General features: G+C 34.1%; 1 protein-coding gene across 3 annotated transcripts in view; it reads right to left on the bottom strand.

The window, feature by feature from the left end:
* CDH18 (cadherin 18) overlaps positions 1–27235 on the bottom strand; it is a 603216-nt gene that overhangs the window by 7686 nt on the left and 568295 nt on the right. The window contains exons 10-11 of one of the 3 annotated variants that reach the window (XM_039219788.1): positions 24372–24489; positions 3380–3631 (exon numbers count right to left, since the gene is read on the bottom strand). In XM_039219788.1, the coding sequence (XP_039075719.1) occupies positions 3380–3631; positions 24372–24489 (370 nt within the window). The remainder of the gene's footprint in view (positions 1–3379; positions 3632–24371; positions 24490–27235) is intronic. The other 2 variants (XM_039219789.1, XM_039219790.1) reach the window with 2 other exon arrangements.

Here is a 27235-nt window from a genome sequence, read left to right as displayed (position 1 = left end):
CTTAGATGTAGTCTGACCATACTGCAAAATACGGAATCATTTTTATCCTGTAAGAAAACAGAATTTTATAGATGACTCTAATGTTCTTTTCCAGTTGATGATTTATTATTATAAGATTTGTATATAGAAACAGGAGACTGTATAGGTTGCCTGAGATCATATGGTTAATTAATGGCAAAACTAGGGCTGTGTTTATACAAGTCATTTCCACAAACAGTTAATAAATAAAACATTTCAATATTAAAATATTAGTTTCATAACTTGTTTAGCTGTTAGTTTTTAACATTATTTCAGAATTACAAAAAGTTCTACAATAAAGTTTTGCTATCACTGGTATAGCTGATATTTTCCTTGAAAATTATAACATTGCACGTTAGCCAACATTATTTCAATATTACAAATGATTACATTCTAAGTCTGTTGAATAGGTATCTTCTGAATAACAATAAAAACCCTTATAATGCCATGAATAATTAAAATTACATTATAAATAATAGTTGTTTAAACCAAACTTAAGAAATTATTCTGCAACCTTTAGATAAAACTGTAAAAACACATCTGAGTTTCAATAAAAATGGAAAGAGTAAACATATTAAATAACACCTTTTTTCCATTAGTCCTGAGGGAGAGCATAAAATTTAGAATGTTTTCTTATTTATCCCCGAGGAGAAATGACATTTTCATAAAGTCAATTAAAGGGAAGTATTGTTTCATGAAGAAATCAACCGTTATTTTACATAGTATACCTTACATGTACCTGTATATTAACATTTTTCAATTAGCTTTTTAAACCTTTACCTTAGCATTCAAAAATGGTTTTATAGTAACAAATGAAAACAAAAGGCAAAGCTAATGTGACTCCTCTAAATGAACTATCTTTCAGAATAAGGACTTTCGAGGAAATGATACTAAAGTTACCGGGTTCTATTCTTTATGGTTTAGGTTAGAAACCTAGAGGGATCCATATGTGTAGCTGTTTTATTTTATTTTCCATTTTGGTTTTGTTTATGATCTTTTGTTCTAATTTTCAAATGCCAAAAATGTAATACGTAAATGTCTAAAGCAAATATATATATACGTAATATATATTTATATATATATTTAAATAGAAAATAAATATATATGTAAAGCAAATATCAGTTGTGACCAATCAATATACATATAAATAAAACTGAGAAAGCCTGATTTTGCTGGTTTCCTTCTCCACCAGGCTTCGAGTAAGATGGTACTGCAGGGAAACACATCGAAGGTGATGCACCGAATCCCCATGCTCCCCATTGCTAAGTGCAGTCGGTATGCTTAGATACACAATTTATTTAACCTCTGAGCAGCTTCTGATATTGCTGAATAGTCTATCCTCTTTGATATATTATTTTTTCCTTTGGCCGTGATGACGTTATACTTTACACTTATTCCTCCTTCTTCTCTGACCTTCCCTTCCCTCTGTCCTGTTGGCACATCCTTCTTGACACCGTGACCACATTTGAGCTCAACACAGCTCAGCCTTGATTATCATTTCTGTCTTTATATTTGGCTGTAGTGACTTCAACAACATGCACTTCGGATGCTGCCAGCTGAGCGAGGATTGGTGTCCACATTCAGTAAGAGATGAAAAGTCCTTTGAACCTCTTCTAACTCAGACAATATCTATCTAATTTACCCAAGATCACTTTTTCCCCCCTGGCTATTGTATTGTAGCCTTTGAAAAATTGTTTCAAGGAAAACATACTATTGGGGCACCTGAGTGGCTCAGTAGGTTGAGCATCCAACTCTTGCTTTTGGCTCAGGTCATGATCTCATGGTTTGTGAGTTAGAGCCACACACTGGGTTTGGCACTGATGGTGGGGAGCCTGCTTGGGATTCTCTCTCTCTCCCTCTCTTTCTGTCCCTTGTACTCTTTCTTTTTTAAAATAAATAAATAAACTTAAATTTAAAAATTAAAAAAGAAAAATATACATGTCATAAACATTAGATATTAGTTCACTGACATGAAATTCTGAATGTTGCAGTTTTCAAATGAATCACAGGTACTTTCATTTATCATTCTGTTAAGATTTTGACAAAAACTGTTCATCTAGGGATCTGAATCATATGGGCCAAGATCACTTTTTATTTCACCTAAAACATTTTGATACTATCTACTATTCTTCACCTCTGCTCTAACTATGCTAGTCGAAGACGAGTGAGAAAGACAAACACACTCTTGTCTTAATTGCTTCGCCTGTGTACTCTCTCTCCATCATGAGGCCTGTTCCTTACTTCATTTATACCAATCTTTTTTCAAATGTGAATGTTATGAATGGAGCCTCTTGCTTGAAAGGTCTCTTGACACTCCTAGAAAAAAAACCTCCCATCTACCATGTTCGATGGAGCCCCAAACTATCTCACTGCTCCCTAAACATCCAGTCGATTTCCTGGCCTCTTTCTACCTTGCTCTCTACTCCTTCTATACTGGTGATTTGCCTTTAACCTCAGGAACAAAACAAGAACACTCCTTGCCAAAAAAAAATCTGTCTCAGTAAATCATACAGTTTTTTTTTTTTCCCCACATGTACACAGTGCTGAAAAAATGAGCAAATGATAAGGATGCTAAGAGAAAGGAAGAAGATAGTGGCTGGAAAAATAAATATCTACCTACTTTCAACAAAAATGAAGGATTCTTTACATCTACTTCTCTTGTTATAAAAAATGGGATTTGTGTTCTTGTTGAAATAGTGATTCTAAAGAGGTTACAGTAATAGCTTCAAATGTGGCTGTGGTAAGACTTAGACTTTTAAGATGATAATATATAATTAGAGAAAGTTTCTTATTTGTATTAAAATGAAATATAATACAAATCTCAAATAGAAATTCTATTAAACTTAATAAAATTTAATGTCTTTAAGGCCAAAATTATTCAGACTTTGTACTTTAAAATTCAGCTAACATTGATGATTATTTTAGGGGAATAGAAATTTCCACAAGAAATCTATTTTTATATGGTGTTTAGATTCATTTTAGAATGATGTCACTTGTGTTCTTTGAAATATATTGTAAAAGCTCCTTTAATGCGGTGTTTGGAATTTTTAATATCAATTATTTCCCAAATAGATCCTTTCCAAAAAGATTTCTCTCTTAGCCTTTCCCTTCTTCTTACATTTCAACTCTTTCACTCACACTTGAATCAAATTCTTTCTCCATCAGCTTTGGTATTGAGAACGTTAATTAAAAAGAAGTCTGTGCTGCTATACTTTGTGGTCTTTGTGGTCCAAGTTTTGTGTTCCTAATTTTTAAGTTCTGTCAAAGTCACTTTCATTGTCTTTTTTCTAATGCACTTCTGGCCACCATAGGGTACATTCAGAATCACCGTCATACAACATTAGGAGTCAGGATGACTTACCTAGGAGAATGACAACACACAGCAGAATAGCGATTAAGGCTCCTGTACTCAAGCCAGCCGAGGACAGGAACGCTTCCGCATGGCAGGTCCGCACGCGCCCATCTCTCTCGCATGCACAAACCCTGACGGTGAGGGTACTGCTGCTGCTGAGAGAGGGGATTCCACCATCAGAGATCATAATGGGGAGATAATACACATCCTGAATAGTTCGACTAAATCTCCTCCGCCTTGTCAGAATGCTGGCTGTGTTATCTATGACAGACATAAGCAAAACAAAATGTACTTAGTAAAGCCGCCGTTCAAGATTCACATTTCCTTTAATGGATAACATGGGTATGTGTTTTTATTGTTTTAATTAGTTCATGAAATGGACAAAGGGACATGAAGGGGCGATCATTAAAGAATGACTAATATATGTTCTTTAATTGAGATACTGACTTGGAAAATTAATTGAGCCCAAATTTAGAGAAAGGAAAGGGCGGAAGACAGGGAAGTGAAGAAGCATCAACATTTTGGACATGGACATGAAGGCAAAAAGACTGAAAAGGATATAGAATCAAGTCAATGGGTCCTAAACTTTGAAATGAGACAGTGGTCCCTACATCAACCAGATCAATTAATAAACTTTTTCAGATTTAGTTGTGATGTGAAGCACTCTTGTTATATGGTAGGCATACCATAGAAAGTTAATGAGGGTTAAAATAGTTAATTCTACTTTTTATGTGCTTTCAAAATGCTATATATTACATTAATTGTTTGCATGATCAATCTGTGGATTATAGGTTACAGAGGCAAGATGTTAAATTTCTTATATTTTAGCAAAATCATTTTTACTATATATAATAATGAAAAAATAAATAATCTGAGCCCCAGAGGATAAATCACCCAAAGATATAGAGCTTGTAAATAATTAGGATACAACCCCAATACATTCCAAAAACCATAACATCACACTGCCTTTTTACCAATTCACTTCTAATTATACTGATGCTCTCAAGTGCACATAGTATATGGTTATCTTAGTATTGTTATTTTCACTCCAGCAAGTTTGTTCGTCAATAGGCCCTTTTGGTATACACTTAGATGTGCTGTGCAGATCCAGTGCATCAAATAACTAGTTGCCCTGGTTGTAGATTAGTGCCTGGCCCTGTGTTGCATCCTTCTGGAGCAGCTCATCATCAATGACTCATTGCTTTCAAGGTTATACAGGTGGACCCATCTCCACTGAATGTAGACCTACTGAATGCCAGGAATAGTTCCAGAGCTTTGCTATTGGGTTGACTGTGAGGCATTAAATTTGCACAGCAGTCCAATTTCTCACTCTGCTCAACCTGTTTCCTTCCACTGCCCACAGATGTTGATCCCAAGGGCACATTCCAGTAAACAACCTGCCCTTGAAACTCCATGTCAGAGCTTCCAGAGAACCTAACCTGCAAATACACCTATGAGTTAAATTACTTTTCACTAAAAAGTAAGTGAATCATTAGACAATTACATTTAGGGATTCTTTTATCTTATCAATGTTTTTTAAATTCTGAAAATTGAAATTCTATTACCAATGAGCATGTTTAAGACAGATATGATAAAATACCCTACAGTTATATTTTCTTGACTTTACACTGCCAAATTAATGCCATAGAAAGATAACACTTTTCAAATATTCAATGTAATAAAGTAATCAACACATGCATCATATACGTTTTTATAGTCATATGCACATATGATCATATATGTACACATAAACATATGCTTAGAGGTTTGTTAAGAGCATACATAATCTAATGACAAATTACAAAATATTTTCTTACCCAGTAGAAAAGGGAAAAAATGTATCGATTGTCTATTCTGAAGCAAGTTGAGAATGAGAAAGAAAAAGAGCCAAAATTGGATCATGTGTATTGTATAATTACAAAAGCCATGAGCCCTTTCCCAGAGACCTGAGCTTTGAGGCAGCACATCCCTCAGATGTAGAACGCTGCTTCATGGTTATTATAAACTTGCCTATATTTACAGCTCCTTAGTCTATGGAAAAGGTATGAACTAAGTGTTCACAGGCACAAATATGTTTGAGAATCTCACTGCTGGCCTCTGAAGAAGAGATGTAAGGTCCTGGTCCCTGATTGCAATAAACATGGTTAGTAACGTGTGGAATGATATAACATGAATGGTAGGTGTGGGCCCCCTTTTATGGCTCTGATCTAGTCTACATGTTACATTCTTAATCTGGAAGCATACTCTCTTTCAGAATAATTACCGGAAATGCAATCAGAAACATGATCAGAAACAAGGAGAAAGACAGAAAATGTTTCTAGTACACCTTAAGTTCTTAAATAGAAAACACTCAGACATAGAGATGTAAAACTGTTCTTTCTTTCTTTTTTTTCCAGTTGAAGGTTTGACTTTTGAAAGAAAAGAGAATTCAGGAAGCAAAGAGCTTCCGACCTAGAAAGACTTAGTAGAGCAGAATAATGAGCTCCTGAAAAGGGATATTGTGTACCTAACTGGAACTGCAAAAAAATTTACTTGGCTGAAGGCTCACTGAACTTGAACAAGAAAACTCTGAACTAAAAGGAAAGAGGTAAGATATATATATATATATATATATATATATATGTATGTATACATACATAAACATACACACACACACATATATACACACAAATGTACTTTAATACAGTGAACAAATTTTGTGTTGTTGAAACTGCAAGATTAGGTTTCAAGAGCAACAACAAATTTCTAAACTTAAAGTATAATTAAAAAAATAAACCAAGTAATATAGAAAATCTTCACTTCCAAGTGGATAAAAATATACAAGCTTAATACAGGTCAACCATAACAGGAAGGGACATGAAAAGTGCTAATTATCAATGGCATATAAAGGACAGTCTCTACAATGTTTACCCAAGGTTGGTCCTTAATTCTAATTCTCCATAGTTTGAATGGAGATAGATGCTCATAGAACTCTTGGAAGCCAAGAAATATATACTTGGCTAGTATTCTAGAACATATTGGACAGCTAGCAGAAAGAACTTCAGCTAAAACAATGTGAATAAAGATGCATATTAGATGAGTAAAAATATCATATGAGAGATCTGGAGTAACAGCTTTTATTTTATAATATGTATCTCTGAATGCAGGAATAAGGACATAGGACGTTCAGATAAACCAAACAGTATTGGAATCATTCAGTAAAGGTATGGAATATCTATGCCTCTCTTTAGTGAGAAGACTGCACTGAAATTCTGTGCATACTTTCCGGTATACCACCTTAAAAGTTCTATTTTAACCCAAAAGGGGTGTATTGAGAGACTTTGGGATGGTAAAATAAAATTGAAAAATATGTTACATAAAGAGTTTTTGAAGCAAAAGTGTGAAAATTCTACATATCGGATATAGATTTAGGTGGTGACCAAAGGGTCTCAGAAAAAACGGCCAGAACATAGGGAGACTCTCTTAGTCATTAATGTTTTTTGGCATATAATCAATATATCCCTGATATTCCCAGCAACTCTATCTTCAATGTAATTTGGAAATAGCCTTAAATGTGTTTTATTTTTTCAACACAGATGTCAAAGCATTCTATATTTTGATATATGTTCTATTTACTTTTCTTTTTTTAAAAAAATAATGTTTTTTTTATTTCTGAGAGAGGGAGAGAGACAGCATGAGCAGGGGAGGGTCAGAGAGGGAGGGAGATACAGAATCCGAAACAGGCTCCAGGCTCTGAGCTGGCTGTCAGCACAGAGCCCGACGTGGGGCTCGAACCCACGAACGTGAGATCATGACCTGAGCCAAAGTCAGACACTTAACTGACTGAGCCACCCAGGTGCCCCCTATTTCTTTTTCTTAAATGACTATGACCCATATGAGAGGAAGTAGGGAGACTGCTCTACAGATATGTAATATCTAACTCATGTAGACAGTTTAAAAATAGCATGTGATGACTGGGAAAAGCAATCGTAATAAGAAAAAAATTCACTTTGGAGCTGTAATAACTCCAGGGACTTTATACCTGGCTGATAATCCACAACAAAATATTTACAATAAAATGTTTTGTGAATTGATAGGTACACTTGCATCCTCTATGCTACTACAGGGACAGAAGCCTACAGAATATGATAGTATAATGCAAGTTGCATACTGCTTCTAGAATTCAGACGGAATTTTCTTGAACTAATAGCATGTGTCCTATTCTTTTTTTGATCAGTATTTTGAAAGACCTTGAAAGATTCCAATCTCTGTGCTACTTGTATGAGTTGTAATACAGCTTAAGTTGAAATAAGGGATGCTTTTTAAATACCCCCTCTGAGGCAAAACAGATCCTATATTAAAGTCCAAAATTTCCTTATATCTTGGTAAGTATTAAAACTATGTGTTCTTCACAATTTTGATTATTGGACATCCATACACTCCCTGCCATTTGACAGGATTCTTTGTTTGATAATACAGGTATAAAGATAGGCTTTATCTTAATCACAGCCAGCAGATCATTAAAATAATATTTCTAAATCCATCAGAACAGCACAAGTATTTATGATCCCCAGATATGAATCTCTAATTGAACTAAACTTAAAATTTTTTTTTTAAATCTGTCTGAAGAGAAAGCTAGGAAATAGAAACTTAATTTTACCAGACAGATAAATATGCATGACTTCATATTGTTTTCATTTTTTTCCTGATTCCGGCAGCAATATGATGTACTCATAATTTAACTATTATCAGAGCCCATGCATGAAACAATGCTCTTTTGCTTTCCTGTACAGCTCCTCTCACATAATAGGTACTTGATAAATAATGATTTGAACTACACTCAGCAGGAACTTGTCTTCTGCTGCTGTTTCTTTATTATGTTGACATGTATTAAGACATTAAAAGGAAAATGAACTTACATATCCTGTAACACTTCAGCAGCATTATCTGCTCATGCTCTCTATTAAATGCTTATTGCTTCTCTCCTGCTTCCTGACTTCCCCCTTCTTTTACCCTAGAATTGCCCTAATATCAATTCTCAGATGCCTGATTCTGCCTGTTCATTTAAGTTTGTAAACATCCTCCTCGCTTTGCTTGCTTTTCTGCCAAACAACGAATGTATGATCCAATATGTCATTATGTTCTTATTTGTACCCTGGAATGTCAACCCTTTGACCATCTGCCACACTCCTTGATAATCTTTAAATCCCAGATAAATACAACCATCCACTGTCTAAGGCTTCTGCTTTCAGAATCGTTACAAAACTATGTTAGTAAAATAGTTATAAGTATCTTAACTGGCCCCACCAAGTACGTGGAGAAACTTAGACTATGCTCTTAAAGGAGGCTAACAATCAATTTATTAATATCAATTCTTTATCAGACACCAGGCAGTAGCTATTCTGAGGTTTTTTTTTTTTTTTTTTTTTTTTTTTTACCATTTTCCTTTGAGCCTTAATCTTACATTCACAGCAGGAAAATGTCTTTCCCAAAAAGAAGCTACAATTTATGATGAACATTTAAAACCACAGTTGAAAGTGTTCAGTTCCTCTTTGCCACTAATTATGTCTGTCTCTACGTACAAGACTATGTATTAGAGACTTAAAAAAGAATATAAATACATATGAAGCAAAAATATGAATCTTGAAGAATATCAGCAAATTTGCTCATGAATAACACAGATGAATTAGCATGAGTGTTACTAACAGTGGAGAAGGTGATAAAAAAACAGAAACTTTTAAAGTAGAAATCCAAACCCAAATTCATAATAATTCATAAAGATATCACAATAATATAATTGTAGAAGGAGAGATAAAGGTAGTTTATTAAAAAAAAGACAAATGTAAGAACTTTAAGAGAAACCCTTTACTAATTATTTATCACATACCTTTAATGAATAATATTATTTTTAGTGGGAACGGATGAATCAAAGTAGAAGATATTACATTTGGGGTAAAAAAATTTGTAAACAATGAAAGGAAATTGTGAGGATAAATCCTTAGTTTGAAAAAGTGAACACATAATCCTATTTATTAAGTTGTTTTAATGCTTCCCCTGCCTGAGAGCAGAGGGTGGAGGAGGTGATTCCTAGAGCATTATGTCCCTCTGAGCCAGGAAGGGATTAAGGCAGAGAATAACCTACAGTTTCACCAAAGGAAAACATACAGGAAAGTGGAATGGAATGGCAAACATTAGGCACATTTTACTTTGTCTGCTTTTATACTTTTGCTTACAGTAGCGTAGAATGGAGCTGTCCTTTGCTGTCTCTGTGAGTGGGGGTATAAAAAGGTGAGAGGAGGTAGGGTCTGGCAAATACATTAGGAAAAATATATAATAGTAAAAAGAAAATCAACAGAGATTAAAATAACTAAGAAGAGAACAGAATAATATTTTCCCATCTAGAGCAAAACGGCCACTAAAATAGGTCACTGCATTTGCAAGTCATGCTTTCTGATTTTAGGGTCAAGATTGGCATATGAACCCTTTGCCTTCTTCCTAGTCAAGCTCTAAGTCTCTATCTTCCTTCCCATCAAGGACAGTGTGATGTTATCAGGTGTGACCACCTACATGCTAGTAAGGAGGACTAAGATTTGATTGCGAGGGAAGGGAGATCCCTAATAGAACCCAAATAGCGTGTGTCAGCCTCACCAGAGACTGCAGGTAAGTGACTCAACAGGGCCCAGCTGCTACCACATCCACTAGAGGATATTTGAGGCATCATTCACAACCATATTCTCGGTTTGGATTATGTGTCTGTTATTTTATTTAGGAACTGGGAGAAATGGCTAAATGGTCTCTTGAAGCCCTGTGGTTAAAAACAGAATTTTAAATGGTTAGACTCTGCAGAGAAATTAAGCACATTACAACACCAGCTGCGAGTTCTCATTTGAAGGACAAAAATAAACTCTGGGAATATTGACTACTACAAATCTGACAGTGCGAAAGAAGTACACAATATGCATCAAGTCTCTCATGGCTTCCAACATGTTTCAAACCAATGGGCTGTGAAATCTGAAAGAAAAGGCCCTAAATGACACCACTTTAAAAGCTTTTTAACATAGTCAAGTTTGATGGGCACTGGGTGGCTCAGTGGTCTGTGTCTAACTCTTGATTTTGGCTCTGGTTATAATCTCATGGTTCATGAGATCAAGCCTTTTGTGGGGCTCTGAATGCTGACAGCATGGAGCCTGTTTGGGACTCTCTCTCTTCCTTTCTCACTGCCTGCCAATCTCTCTCTTTCAAAATAAAAGAATAAACTTTAAAAAATCATCATATTTGAAAATAGTCTTTATCTTAAACTCAATATAAACTCAGATGCTCTTTTACCAAACCCGAATAGTCACAAGGAAAAACAGCATTTTCCAGCATTTCCATAAGTATTTTGCTAAAAATCATAAGACAACTTACAAATGATAGGATCTTCATTTTCAGAAGTATAAATGAATATTCCCAAGAAACAATTAAAGGTCATATAAACAAGGAAAATCCAAAATCTTCAAAAGGCTGCAACAAAGTGAATATGATAGTCGACAGAATCTTCTGTTTAATGGGATTAAAATGGTAATTTTCAGGGCAGTTCATTCATTTAAAAATGTGGTATCTGGACTCATTCATTTTTAAAGAATGGGAGTGTCTACCAAAATGGAAAACACATATCTGAAGAATAAAACCAAGAGACAACTATGAGTAGATAGCAAATTATCAACAAAATTATGATAAAGGTTTTCAAATTTGAAAGGCTTATTAAATGTGATTTGGAACCCTGTAAACAGAGATGCAAGTATACACCTAGTTATAAATGATTGCTTCCCCTAGTAAAATCTGTAAGACTTACAAATGCACTTGACAATTAGAATTAAGCCTAGGAATTAGGCTGGCAAATCTCCTTGCATCATAAAAAACCTAGTCCCTGAAGAAAGCGGAATAAAGATTATGAAGTGGAACAATCTTACCTGGTAGACTAATGATAATTTTGTATTTGGGTATTAGAGTACACTTTTTTTACAAAATGAATAAATACAACTATCATGTGTATAGAACCCTGGTATAAGCTTATACTGAAGGACTTGGTGACATGACTATAGTGCATTAGCTATAGAAATTTGCTTAAGAAGTTGGAATTAAACAATGGAGTTTTCAAGGTTAAAATGAAGTTTATCTATTACAATTTCAAGAGAAGGTAATTATAGGAAAACATATATAATCAGGAAGCATTTCATGGTTTTTTTTTTTTTTTGTTTTGTTTTAGACTAATGTAATTTGAAAATGCTTGTGACTTAAAAATATCTTCTGAAATGTTTTTTTATAAATTTTAAATAAAATTCTATTATTAGTGACATGTCAGTTAATGATAAATAAGGTCATATATCAAACAAACATATTTACAATATATATTTTGCTGTATATGTTGTAAAAAGAAAAAAATAATAGAAATTCTATACTTGGTTACTTTCCAAATCAAAGTCTTCAGTATTCTTATAGGTAAGGGTCATCATTTTCCAGATAAATATTAAAGATTTGGTTAAGCACCAAATTTTCTATTCACTACAATTTGGTCCTAGGACAAAAAAAGGATTAATGGCGGGATATTTTTTTAAGGGAAAGAACATAGATAACGTGGTACTTAATACTTAGTGTGCTCTCAATAGTGAGTAAATTGCCGGTGTCTCTGCCTTACCACATTTCCCTGGCTAGTTTCTTCTAAATGGTGTCGTATTCTGTCATCTCTTTGCTGTCTTGCTTCTCAGTCTAATTGAAAAGTATTCTCAGATTCATTCTACCTGGAGGAAGATTGTATCCTTTAAAATCGAATCACGTTTCAGTACAATTTTTAGTGGACTCTCTAAAGAAATTGAAGTGTCACTGCCTTCAGTTGCAAGTAACATTTCATAACATCTTCTTTTCCCCAACTAGACCAGAAGTCCCCTGAAAGAAAGGGCTCTGTGCTTTAATTCTCAGCATTCTGGCAGCTTAGATCACTGCCTTATAGCAGAGACAACACAACCTTACAGATTAAGTGGTAGGCGAGAAACAGTGTTAATTTAAGAGCTGACTACAGATTTCTTTTAGAGAAAATAAATTCTAAGATGAGAGAGGAAGAATGGTGGTGAGTAGTAACATAGTGTGAGTCTCCTGTAGAATGCTGGGCAGCCAGTGTAAATGTTAAGCCAGGAAATAAAGCTCTGTGTGTCTGTGTGTGTGTGTTTCGGGTGCTTTTCTTCATTTTTTAATTAGATACAATAAATGAGTATATTTTTACTGAAAATATCCAAAGTCCATTTCATAAACATGTCTTAAGACGGATATTTAGTCTAGGGTGCCTGGGTGGCTCAGTCCCTTAAGTGTCCAATTTGATTTGGTCTCAGGTCATGACCTTGTGGATTCTGAGTTCCAGTCCTGAAGTGGGCTCTGCACTTACAGAGTGGAGCCTTCTTGGGATTCTTTCTCCCTTTCTGTGCCTCCCCCATGCTCATGCTCTCTCTCTCTCAAAAATAAATAAATAAACAATAAAAAATTTTTTCCTTTTTTGAGAGAGAGAAAGTGAGACAGAGAGAGAGAGAGAGAGAGAGCAAGAGAGAGAGAGCGTGCATGGAGGAGTGGCAAAGGGAGAAGGGTAGAGAAGTCTTCAGCAGGCTCCAAGTTCAGCATGGACCCCAATGTGGGGCTCGATCTCACTACTGTGAGATCATGTCCTGAGCCGAATCAACAGTCAGTTTCATAACTCACTGAGGTAGTCAACTGCCCCAAGAAAGATGCTTATTTTCTATAGTATCTTTAATGCTAACACATGTGATTAAACTCTACACTTAGATCATTATTTTTGTCTGATGTTTAACATATATTGTTCATTAAATTCTTTGACTTTACCTTTTCAGATACTTATTCTTTTCTTATTTTCATTTGGCTACTATAGCTCCAATAATTTTATCAATGGAATTTTATAATTGATAGATTTTGTATTGAATATTACATTAATTATATTAAATACTGAAGAGTATTTTAAAATACTCTTCCCTGATTGTCACATGAATGATATCCTAACAGGAATAGGATTATTTGATTGTAGTACTTTTTTTCAAGTGTTACTAAAAAAGATCCATTGACTATTAGCTTGTTATTTTGCAAACAAGTACTTCAGCACCACTTATTATTATCTTTATCATTTAAGCTTATTGGAAATCGGTAAAATTATTTCTTTGTCAAGTTAGGGAATTTCTCTGGGATTATTATATATTCTCTCCATCTCAAACTCAAATATTTCTTTATTCAGAGTATTTATTCAGAGTATCTCCATATTATTTTTCCATCTATGTATTTACTTCTTAGTTACCTTCAGTTGTGCCCCTTAAGACACGTAGCGCTTTGCATGGGATTTCAAATTTTTTTTTCTTTTTTTTTTGGGATTTCAAATTATTTATGTATTTTAATCTCTCTTCATAAGAATGAAATAGTAACAATTGTGTCCATATCTCCATTTTACAAAAGAGGAAACTGAGACACACTAAGAACTAGGACTTGATGGTAGTCTCACAAATAATTAGCAGATAAACCAGGTTTCAAATAGAAGCAATCTATTTCCAGAGTCTAACTCTAAAATGTTCTTCTTTGTTTTTCCTTCTTATTTATTTTAACAGATAACAGATAGTTTCTTAAAGTTTCCTCTGTGGCAGGCACCATGGTTGGAGTGAGAAATATAGCAGTTAAATAAGTCAGACAAAATTTCTTATATTCCTGGATTTTATAGTCTAAATGGGAGAGAGCCTGCCCTGGGACAAGTGTTTAGGGAAGTACTGGTTATCATATAACCATTTGTTATTTAAAAAATGGATTTGTTCTAGCTAATGACTGTTGGTTATTGGGTGTTAGGTGGCTGAAGTGCTGGCCAATATGCTCTTAAATGCATTACATTTTTCCAGTTATGTTTATGACTATAGATGGAGTCAGGGTTCTCAAGACTTTGGGGAAAAGACGGAAGTGACTGAAGCTTGATAGATGATAGAAATCAGGAGAGGTAGCGAAAGTCCATAAGATTCAAAAGAGCCGGAGGCATCCAAGGATGCTGACGCCACCTCTCAACTCCCTTGTGAGAATGTAAAGAAAGCAGTGTCTCTTGGGCAATGTTCCTTCTTTTTCCATCTTTCTGATCACTAATTCAGTTTTAAGCGGGGTCTATTTGAGTTTTATCACTTTACCAGAAATTTTAAATTGGCAATGTTATCATGTATCTACTCAAAAAAGTCTTTTTTAGGTATTTAAGTACGGTTTTCTCTTTCTAATATTAAGTGTTTCCCAACATATGCTAACTGTCTCTCTTTCATCCTACTTGACTCTTGCAATGTCCTGTGATTTTCCACTTAGGAACGTTCTTTGAGCTCCAATTCCCAGTGGTTTCTCCAACCCAGTAAGGAGTAGTGAGTGGATCCAGAACAGTATTTATATACTTTCTTGTGAATCTCAATGCCACTCTGCTTTGGAGGTGACTTTTAGGATACATCCACAGACCAAGTTTATTTAACTGTATATTGTTATCCTAGCAAATATTTAGACGAATGAGCCCAAAATCTGTTTTTAGGCTGGAGTTTCTTTGATCTGTTATTCCTTTCAGATATCTGCTAAGCAAGACTCTTTTTTCACTATACCCGGTTCACCCATACTTTTGGTACTAGTGTGTGCTTTGAGTACATGGTACTTGGGGAGAAGGGATGCAGTGCAAATGGAAGAGTAAGAGGGAAAACAAAAGCCAGAAAAATATGAAAAATCAGTGGAAGTGGTACCTGGCACAGAGTGATAATGTTGTTACCCAGTCCAACTTAACAGAAATTTTTAAAAGGATCTTGGCTTGGCTCTGCACATAGGATGGTGTTCTGAATCAATTTTAATTAAATTTTAAGGAATACCTGTGGAATATCGGTAAATGTCTAGGAGCCAGCATCTCTATGATAATTAGGTATTACTAAAGAGCATCCTTTCTTCTAACCCACTTTATATCTCACCTATTTAACAGAACTCTTGCCAAACACCTCTTGTTTTATAAAATGGAGGTCTAGGTAAAATAATTTTTGACTGATAAATATGCTTAGTGATAACTTAGTTAACTTAGAGAAAAGTCTGAACATTTCTTTTTTTTTAAATTTTTTAATGTTTTATTTATTTCTGAGAGAGAGACAGCATGAGCAGGGGAGGGCCAGAGAGAAAGGGAGACACAGAATCTGAAACGGGCTCCAGGCTCTGAGCTAGCCATCAGCAAAGAGCCCGACACGGGCTCGAATCCACGAACCACGAGATCATGACCTGAGCCAAAGTTGGACACTTAACTGACTGAGCCACCCAGGTGCCCCAAGCCTGAACATTTCAAGAAAATATCTGTTTAATGGTGTTCAAGAACTACGGAAGCAAGATACCTAAAGGGGTAAGATTCCAGAGAGAGGAAATGCCTGAAGAGGGTGCTACCAATTACAATCCATTTGCTTGTACTACTAAGTAATGGGAGGGTGGAATTTCAACCTGGGAACAGAGAAACTAGAACTTTCAGAAGTCTCCTGGGCCTACAGTCAAATTGAAAATTGAGGGGCCTTAAATACATGGCTGACTTTCTGTAAAGACATTTGTTAAATTAAAAGTTTAAATTGGAAGTTAAATTGAAAGTTTGGTAGAGGTCTAAAACACACAGTGAAAAAGTCCTAGAATACAAAGAAGAGGTTTTTGGTTTGTTTGTTTGTTTGTTTGTTTTCCCCTTTTTTGTATTGAACAGACAATAAATAGTTAAAGTTAGGGACCAGGGAGGTGGCCCACCCAAACAAGCTAGTGGTTGTAAGTCCTAGAGGGCCATATCCTAGAAATGGGTCAGAGACTGAATCTGAACAAAACTACAAATCAGCCTTGACTTAATTCAACACTGATTGGATGAAGATAATAATCCCCCTCTATCATTGTTTGGCAGAGAAAATGGTGAATAGAAAATAGTGAATAATGTCATGTGAGACCCTCTTAGGTCTACACACTAAATGTGACATCTAACAAAACAATTACTAGACATGTCAAGAAACAAGGCCATGTGTCCCAGAAACTATCTGTCAAATTTTCTGATGAAAAACAAAAACCTGTCATCTTATTGAGATATTAGAGTTAGTTGACAATGATCATAAAATCATTAAGATTAATATGTTTAAGAAATAGAGGGAAAAAGAAAAGATAGGTAATGTCACTAGAGATTTATATCTTTATAAAAAGAGGGAAGAGGGGCATCTGGGTAGCTCAGTCAGTTGAGTATCTGACTGGAAGTCAGGTCATGATCTCATGATTTGTGAGTTTGAGCCCCACATCAGGCTCACTGCTATCAGTGCAGAGCCCATCTTGGATCCTCTGACCCCCCTCTCTCTGCTCCTGCCCGACATGTACTCTCTCAAAAATAAGTAAACATTAAAAAAAAGAAAAAAATGCTATCAATCAAAGCAGTCAGTATTTGGGCTATGCTTTCTTTGCAAGAAGGAGAGTTTTGATAGGACTCTTGCTTCTTTGAACAGAATATTAGCTATATGTTGGTGTTTTCTACCAATATACTCATAGAATATGTCACAGCAAATACTAAACTATAGGCACCAAATAAAGAAATTCTTACATAAATAGGATGGAACATGCAAAAAGACATTTGTTCTCCAATGTTCAGATAAATTAGAAAATTCCAAATTAATGAGGGATAAGACATATGGCAAAAAAAAAAAAAAAAAAAGAGCTAACGAAGATGCTGTAGATCTGGGAAAACATGAAACAATGTTTTAAATATAATTATTTAGTAAGCAGATCTCAATGATAATTAGGAGAATTCTATCAGGACATAAATGGAGGAAAAAGATTTTAGTTGCTATGAGCAATTTAGTGAGTTTATATGAATGCTGGTATAAACATGGTTAAGGTACCTGCCTTTGGAATAAGCTTAGTATAACATATAATAAGTTATAATAACAATTGTTTTTCATAGGAATTAATCCAGGTTTCAAGAGGGACTGAGATTTTATCAGACTCATATGCTAATGGGTTAGTCTATTACGATTTTACGAATGCTGCCAGAAGATACAAGTCTCCTGGGTCAGACACAAAGGATTTCATTACTCATATCACAGCATACAGCGTGAACTCTCATTCAGAACAGCCTTAGACACTTAGAGAGTGTCTCCCTCCAGAACACAAGGCAGGTTTGTTTATCAGCTCACATAATAAATACAAGAACAAGCTCTGGGGCAAAGTCCAATCTAATTTTTTTGCAAGCCATTATAGAACGTTGAGATTCCCTGACTTAAGATTCCTCTGCTCTAAAGCAAACCCACTGTGCATACCATGCTCCTGGGTCATTCTATGTCACTCTTTGGAGACTTTGGTGTTAGGAGACTCAGAGAAAACATGGAATTCATTCTGCTTCCAATGTGATCAGAAACAAAGCATTTATCCCTGACCCAGGAATATGGAGCCTACTCCCAGTATCCATGAAATTGGGTCAAGAATTACTGGTTAGCATGTAATTAAGGTGTAATCTCAACATCAAGGTGTAAAGGCTCTTATTATACATCTTTAATACTACTTGGTTTTCATACTAATGACCTCCCCAGATTTTGTTTTTATTTTTGCCTAATGGGATGCGTGTGACGATTATGTTACTGTCTTCTTATTCTTATGTGTGAGATTATTAATAGTTTTGAACATGTGTTCATATGTTTATTTGTTATTTTGTATTCCTCTTCTGTTAATTACTTGTGTGTATCCTTTAACTAGTCTGTTAGTCTGTTGGAATACTTCTTTGTTTTGTGGGATTTTTAAATAAATTCACGATACTAATCCTTACTCATTTATAAATATTGGCTATATCTTACCTGAAGGTATAACCTGGTTTAAAATTTGTTTAGAAATTATTTGATGCATAAATAATTTTAATGTTATCACATTTGTCAATATGAAATGAATGTGATATTTGTATCTTTTCTATAAAATCTTCTTCTACCCCGTTTATATAAAATTAGTTCATTTGATTTTCTTCTAGAATTCTTAAAATTTGCTTATAAAGGTAATTCTTTAAAATATATATTATGTATATATAATTTCATGCATTTGGGAGATTCTAGAGAATCTAGATAACTAGTTGATCCTTTTCTATGTACCTTTTGTATTACCCTTTCCACAATGGTTAAAATATGCTAACTTTGCCTTCTGCCAAGGTCATATGCTTACATATAGATTTAGATATCTAATTATTTTATTCAGTATCCTGAATTTGTTCTCTTCCTCTCTTTATTTCTCTACTACTGCCATATTTAAAGAGTACTTCATCATTTTATGCTAGTCTCAGCTTATCAATAACTAATTTTGTGATTGGATTAGCCTTTGTGATTTTTATTATAAGACACTCTTCAGCAATAACAATTAGGAAACTTTGGAAAAAAAAACTGTTTATTACTTACATGTCCTGGAAATCATGTGGCATATCTGGGGTCACACAGAGAGGTGGAGGGTAGAGAGAAAGAGAATGTGGGCGGGCCTAACGTTCTACTGGTATTGAGGTCAAGGGTGGGTCCTAGGCTTTTGAGGACTCACTCTTTATTGATGAATTTAAAACATAAGAGTGGGAATTCAAAGCACAGAAAGAGAGACAGAGAGGAAAAGGCCCAAATGGTCAGTTATCAAAATCAATCAAGGTCTCTAAAACAAAGAGTCTCTCGGGCAGAGGAGGGAGCCTGGATCTCCATGTAGTCCTGTGGCTGGCAAGGTATTTGTTCAAGATCGTCCTCTTTGAAGTGGAGGCCTCTTTGAAGTGGAGGCCTCTTTGAAGTGGATGTCTTGGCAATCAAAGCTTAAGCCAGGCACTTGCAATACAAAAAAAAAAAAAAAAAAAAAAAAAAAAAAAAAAAAAGCCAAGTGTCTCGGTTTACACTCACTACATTCATCTTTATAATGTCTTAATGTCTGTTAGGATATGTCCTCTCATTTTCTGTTTCTGCTTTATATACCTCCTTCATCTTTTTCAATACATTCTTGCTCTTCTTAATCCTTTACCATTTGCATTTTATTAACAGATCAGTATTCAGTTTGTCATTAACGTTAGATTTACTTTATAGATTAATATGAAGATTTGAGTGCTCTGGCTCACTAATTTGGTAAATATATTACTTTGTGGTTGCATTTTTATTTTCTAAGTAACATTGCTCTTTATATAGAATAAACTTGAGCCACCCAGGTGCCCCGGTATTTTTCTTAAATGTAAGAAATCTATCCACTTGGGACATTTACTAGTATTCAAAAAAAAAGTCCCATTATTATGTAAGGTATTTCTGTAGATTTTCTTACATTTTCATATAGACAGCTTCATCTTCTGTTAGCAAGGATAATCTTGTGTTTTGTTTCTAGTTATTATTGTTCTCATTTTTTTTGCTCTTTGAATTGAGAATATTTTGGACAATGCCTATGAGTTGTAGTGACTGGAGGTATCCTGAGATCATTAGAATTGCTTAGATGAATCTATCAGAAGTTGCTCCTTCTTAGATATGTGAGCTGAATAAATGTCTTTTAATTTAGACACCAAATTTGTCATGGGTTTCGTTTTTCAGCAATAGTTGTTTCTTTTGAAGCAATACGTAAATATATTGAACTTTTTGTACCAAATTTCCTATCTTATTTTGAATTTGGTACATCTCTTCTAAGCAGCATGTTTTTATATAGCTTTGATTAAAAATGATATTCCATCTGATTATGACTACAACATGTTTGAACTTATATCTCTTTCTTTCATTTTCTATCCTTTTACTTTGCATCTTTTATTTTCCTTTCTGGACTTCTGCTCCACAGATAAAATAAGCTTTATTATTTAACTTTCTGAAAATCATTCCTTGCTTTGGAAATTACAGATTTTTATTCTCTTAATTTAGCCTTTACTCTTCAAGCTTTAACATATGAAATAAAGAATGAATTAACAGATTTTTTTCTTGGCTATAAAATTCCACAGAGATTCTGAAGGCAAAGATTAATACAATATTTGCCATAATGTCAGTAGCTAAAGGTAAACATCTTATTTTTATTAATTGGAAAAAATCATAAATAAGGGGTCCACCTTGATTCAAGATAGCTTATCATTTTTAACTAAATCTAGGGAAGGTTATTGATAATAGCAAATTCTTTTCAGCACATGACTTTTATCAACTTCTTCCAGCTTTGAAACATTTTTAAACCAGGAATCAACTTTAAATCGAATTATCATTGATTTTTAATTATTCTGCATTTTCTCTTTCATCATGTAAAGATTTTTCTCTTAGAGGTTTTACCAGTTTTAAGCAACCATATCTAAATATGGATTTAATTTTGTGCTTGGCTATGGTGTTTATGTTCATTGAAAGAGCCCATCTATTTTCAGTGTGAAATACTGTCAGGTAATTTTACCTATTTATATTGCTGAATGCTATAATTTCTTCTTAATTCTTCTAGGCACACTATACTCCATATCTGCTCACTGTTCCTGCCCATTTTTAAAGTTTTGATCTATTTGAGCTGATTTGATTGAATTAATGAATTTTACTTTTTCTTTATTGAATTTTACATTTGACTTGTTAAACTTTCTTTGTCCCCAGTCTAGAGGTAATGGAGCCTAGTAATTTGTATTGTTCTCTGTATATATCTGTGTCCATGTGTATGTGTATATATATTATATGTGTTTATATACATATATATGTCTTTGTAAATACATTTTAAACTTAAGAATATATTTTACATATATATAGTTGTATATATAACTAAGTATCTATATTTCTATATATAGATCTGTATATTTTCTATATATTCAATAACTATCATTTTATGTATATAATGTGCATTCACGCACTATACATACATATATAATTAAATTTTAGCTTTAGATATATGTTTCCATAATATTACATGTATAAAACTGAATTACTATATGTTTCTCAGATAGCTCTATATTATTTTCTATAGGTGCAAAAATAAGGATTTGATAAGGATTTAATTAATTAATTAATTCGATAGGGATTTGTAAATTATTTTCATACAGACTGTTTTATTACATTGTCTCATTTCACTTAATCCCTTGGTCTTTTTATAAAAAATATTATTATTATTTTAATTTTGAGAATCCCAAACATACTTCTATTATCTTTCTTATCATTTAAGTGTTTTGTATTATTCAGAGTAATTCATTTTCTGACTTTTTTATTTCATTGCTACCTTTTTTTTTTTAAATTTTTAAAAAATGTTTTATTTATTTCTAGGAGAGAGAGAGACAGCGTGAGCAGGGGAGGGTCAGAGAGAGAGGGAGACACAGACTCTGAAATAGGCCCCGGGTTCTGAGCCGGCAGTCAGCACAGAGCCCGACGCGGGGCTCGAACCCACGAACCGCAAGATCATGACCTAAGCGAAAGTCGGACGCTTAACCGACTAAGCCACCCAGGCGCCCCTACATTGTCTATCTTTTAAGGTGCTGATCTGTAGGCTTAGAGTAAACAATAATGTATACATTTCTCTCTTATCTTGAAAATCTCTTTTTCCTTCTTTTCAGTCTTTACCATTTAGCAGTTTTGGAGATTCTACCAAACCAATGGCTTCCTGCTCACTCATCCTGGCTCAGAGGCTGGGTCAGCCACCTACAGTTCCCTGCAGATACACTCTTGTGTAAGCAGGGAGTGTGCAAGTAGGAGTGCATGCATGCGTGTGTGCGCGCGCACACACACACGCACACTAATTTTTATTGTCTTTGCTCCTTTTAGATTTATTTTGTATGTTCTGGGGGCATATAAATGCTGAAGCTACCAGGATTCAGCAGGCCTAGATTGCTAATATTCACTCCTTTGCATTTTTGTGCTGCTTTGTTGTCCAGAGAAATATTTATGCACTCGTAAGTGTACATATGTATGAGAGTATTCATTTTGGCACAGCTATTCCATTTTTAATTTCATCTTTACATATTATTATCCATAGCTGCCTCGTGTTTAGAGAAAAGGCCATCTTTACATATAGTATCATAAATTCTACTACTGGTCCAGAGTAGATATTTTAAAACATAATTTATGGGTGTAAAAACTGAGGCTCGGAAAGGTTAGGTGGCTTGGCTTATCGAGCATAATCAAATCAGCTTGCATAAATTCATGGTTTCAGCTATGCACCTGATTTTTTTCTAGAAATTGCTGTTTTACCTATCTAAAAGAAATTTTCCTGTGTCATTTATAATTTTATCAATTCCCAGCACAAAAAATGTCTTACTAATAGATTAAAATATATTTACCCCCACACAAATGTCCATAGGCCTCACATATTTGACATGGTATAGCCAGTTTAAGCATTTGTGTGTATGTTTAAATCAAATTAAAATATTTACATCAGGATCATAAATCCTTTTAAGAGTGTGCATAAATTTGACAGGAATTCCTGAAAATGAGTTCTTATTTGACTGATGAGTCAAATGACTGAATTAAGTCCTTTTGAATGTATTCAGTCATTGAATTCACAAATTCCAGATATAATATTTTTGTATGAAGGACTTTTAGTCACTGAGTGGGTTTCAAAAACACTAAAAGTCTCTTTTTTAAAAAATATTTTTGGAGTTATTCTTACGTGGATTAAATAACTTGAAAGGTCCTCTCTAAATCCAAGTCAAATTTTCATTATGTCATCAAAGAAAATTACTTAATAAACAAAAATTAAATACTTATTAGAATGTAAAAACAAACAACCGAAATATAAATATCTAAGTATTATTTTAATCTACTAAGGCAGAAAGTTGAATGCTCTCCAAATTTTGCAATTATTTGAAATATGGGAAATAGTAATAGTTTTTTAATATATTTAACATAAATACATTAAACATATTTGGGATTGTAGAATGGGATGTTCAAATGCAAATAAATGTGCAACAGTCAACTAAAACAACTTATCAGATATGAACATGCACAAATATTTGTTTTTGTACGTAGAGCTGACTATAGGTTAGTTAATATGAGAGAAAATGAAGCTTTGTATTTTCACATAAACCTTGTTATGGCCACATGTACAGTTTGGTATTCTTGTTATGAATTAAAGAAGGAATTAGGAATGCTGAAAATAATGTTTTAGTGAGTTGACATTAAGTGATAGCATTTTTTTTTTTCTTCTGGTGTTTGAAAATGCTTCTCCCTGACATATATAGAGAGGAAATTAAATGTTTACTCTTAAATGGATGCACTATTGTTTCTTTCATATGATTTTGAGGTAGGTGTTAAACTCCAAATAATAGCATATTCAGATAAACATGATCAAAGATAGTTTTTGGGAAGAAGAGAGTTGATACAAATCAGAACACTGCACACATTGAATGACTTAATGTTTCCTTTACATATGGAAGATTGATTTTTACAAGACCTTGAGGAATCTACCGAACAGGGAATCTAAATCATGGCCAATCTTCCCTAGGTACTAAATTATGGTATTCTTTCTTTCCCCACACGATACAGAAGTTTAAACAAACGTAATTCAAAATTTACAAAATATTCTGCAATTATGCATATTTTCTACTCATATTTTGAAAAATATTCATAATAACAAGAGGAAATATAATTTGTACACCACATCTTGATAGCCTTGCTAATGCAAAATGAGTTCAAACATTGCATTTCCTTTCCTAACTGTCCCTAGGACATATTTTTCATTTTTCCTAATTTAAAATTTTTCTACCTCCTAGCAATTGCAAGCAGCTCTCATAAACATGTTTGTCAGCTAAGATTTCTCTTAAAATTTGCCCAAGAGCATATTACATGTACATTTCTTGTTTAAAGGGATGCTTCTGAATAAACTCAATGAAAGTTATTTGTACATATGGCTCAATTTTAAATACAAGCTATTCACAGATCATAACACATTAACATCAAACTGACTTCGAATGCTGATTTGCAAGCTGTTCATGCGTATGTAAGAATAAAACAAAACTGCTCAGGCCTATTCCATATTAAGTCAAAGCAGATATCACATAGATTAAAAAGTATATGTAATTCGTGTTCACCTTCATTGTCCTTCAAAGTGAAGTTTGGGTTTATAGACAGGCGTTCATCAAGAAAGAAGTTAAACCTTGGTCCATTTGCAAAATCATCTTTATCAGTGGCACTGATGGTATGAATAACCTAAAGAGAAAACGCAAAAACTAAATAGTAAACTTAATGTTGCTTATACCTTTGATTTTAATTATATTATAACATTTTTAATTGTCATCACAAATGGATTTTTAAAAGACCCCTGTATCTACCTTTACTGGTTTCAAATTCAACTAATAAATGTACCAGTTAACTGGCTCTCTCTTGTATGAGATTTTAGAAAACACATTATGGCATAATTTATAATCATTCACACTTTAGTCGCAAGATTTTGTATGGGCACCTGTTTGGGGAAGCGTGAGCTATCATTTGTACAAATATAAATATCCTTGTGTTCATGTACAATAGATTTGCCATATATGTGATTCTCAGTAAATGCAAAAACAGTGGAATCATATTGTTTTTACTGTTTCAAGGACTTTTGAGAGCATGATCTAGCCTCTCTGTTTTACAGATAAGGATTCTGAGACCCCAAAGGATTTTGATGTGCCCCCAAACCGTTAAAATAGTAGCAGAGGCAAAACCAGACCACTCAGAATTTTATGGAATACTTCTCATATACAGTGGTTGGGAGGAAGCAATTCTAAAATTTGGAGCAGAGAAAGTTCAAAGACATAAACAAAATATTCCAGGTGACCAAAGGGCAGAACACAAATTCCAATAGCTGTAGGCATTACACTCTTAAAGAGGAAATAGCCAAACTAATACACAGGACAATATTCTCCTTTTTAAAACTTAGTGTCCTAATGCTTAGGTATCTTTTTTCTAGCTCTTTCTTAGAGAAATTAAGAACAAAGAGAGGGACAAGAAGGTTGTGAAAAGAATGTTTTCTATATGGGAAATACAGTATGTTCATTTCAAAAGTTATGATTTTTAAAAATCTCTTACTCAATTTCATCCTATTTCAATCTTTTCTGAGTGAAATAATACACCTTTATGTACAACAGTTAAAACCTAAAGTCCTGCCCAAGTATTGAGCCTGTTAGTAGGTCTGGCAGATGAGAATGAATATAAAAGTACAAAAAAGGAACAATCAGTGGCAGTGATACCAGAAAAGCATGTGTCTTCATGCACTTCCTTGCTGAAAGTGCTTCCGGCGATTAAAGTGATCCATTTCGTCCATATATGTATGTGGCTCTCCCATCATTGCTCGAAACGTACTTTCTCAGCAAGAAATTCTAGGTAAAAGCCTCCCTGCCACCCAGCCTACATATGCCAAGAAGTCTCTATCATTTGTCTCTTCTTTCCTTCCCTTCACACTATTATTTAATGAACTGAAAAATCTACAGATCTTGATGTTTGCCTTCTTTCCCATCTAAAGTACAGCTAGTCTCTGGATAGATCTTTTCCCATTGCTATCGGCTTTTGACTTGATAGGAGAATAAATTGATGGATAATCAGAAGCAATCTGACAATTTTCTCAAATGCACGAAAAGCTCCATGGAGGTCACATCTGAAGAACACCTACATTCTGCGCATGTCAGGTACTTAATACAAAACTGAAATAAAAATATCAAACTTTCAAGATTGTTTTACGGGTTACCTAACGTAAATATCCATTTTTTTTTCTTTTGGAAAAGAAATGTACTATCTCCCCAATTCTTTGTTCATTGTCATTCTTTAATTCTCAACCCTATTTTCTTGATGATACCTCAAACATACAGACACATTAGCAAATTCATTTCTTATACTAGACTGTGATTCTGGAAGGAAGTGGCAGAGAACACAATTTAAACCAACTAATTTATTTTATGTTTTCTCTTTTACTTCTTTGGGACAGTAATTTTCTTCTCATTTGAAATTATACATAATTTTAAATGTCCTTAATATGTTTATAAATGAGCTTATTCTATTTGTTGAACACTGATATAATTCATATTTTATCTTTACTGTTTTACTGTTATCTTTAGTAAAATGCACTTTCCATTTTTATACCAGTAATTTTAAATCTGCCTTTTCCAGGAAGTTCACTGTAGCAAATTTGTTTTCCTCATAGATTTCTCGATCTTATGTACATGGCAAATGATGAGCTGATTACCACATTTTGTTTAAGAAGGAACCGTTCAGCTTGAATTCTTACCGAATTCTTCCTCACGTGTCTATACTTAAATATTTTCCCAGAATACTTCTGAAAAATACTTCCCAAAACATAGAATGTTGCTCTACTTTTATCTAGAACTCTGAGATAGTCTCTTGATGCAAGAGGGTATATTCAATTTTTCTGTTTACTAATAACCTTTTTTATTTCAGTACGAAATAATTTCCATTTATTGTTTCCTTGGACTTCCCATCTTAGAAGTTAACATGTTTGGGGCGCCTGAGTGTCTCATTCGGTTAAGAGGTTAAGTGTTTGACTCTTGATTTCAGCTTAATACATGATCTCAGGGTTAGTGAGATTGAGTCCGGCATAGGGCTCTGCACTGACAGTGCTAACAGTGCAGAGCCTTCTGGAGATTCTCTCTCTCTCTCTCTCTCTCCCCTCTCTCTCTCCCTCCCTCCCTCCCTTCCACCCTCTGTTTCTCCCCTGCTTGTGTGCATGCTCCTTCTTTCTCTCAAAATATAAATAAACTGAAAAAAAAGAAGTTAATACATTTGTGATTTTTTGAAAAGTTAACTTTCTGGCAGACACCTAGGTAAGTGCCCTGTAACTGTCATAAATAGTTTCTACTCTTTTGTCAGTTACGAGTTATCTACACTCTGCTACCTGTGCCTTCCGTTTGTGCAATTTGTTGATGATATTCAATCCATAAAAATTTGTTTTCCATCTCTCATTCCT

This window comes from Hyaena hyaena, unplaced genomic scaffold (genome assembly GCF_003009895.1).
Source record: "Hyaena hyaena isolate Hyena2069 unplaced genomic scaffold, ASM300989v1 scaffold_843, whole genome shotgun sequence".
NCBI classification, from domain to species: domain Eukaryota; kingdom Metazoa; phylum Chordata; class Mammalia; order Carnivora; family Hyaenidae; genus Hyaena; species Hyaena hyaena.
The sequence above is the reverse complement of the archived record's forward strand: the minus strand, read 5'-3'. Positions and strand labels throughout refer to the sequence as shown.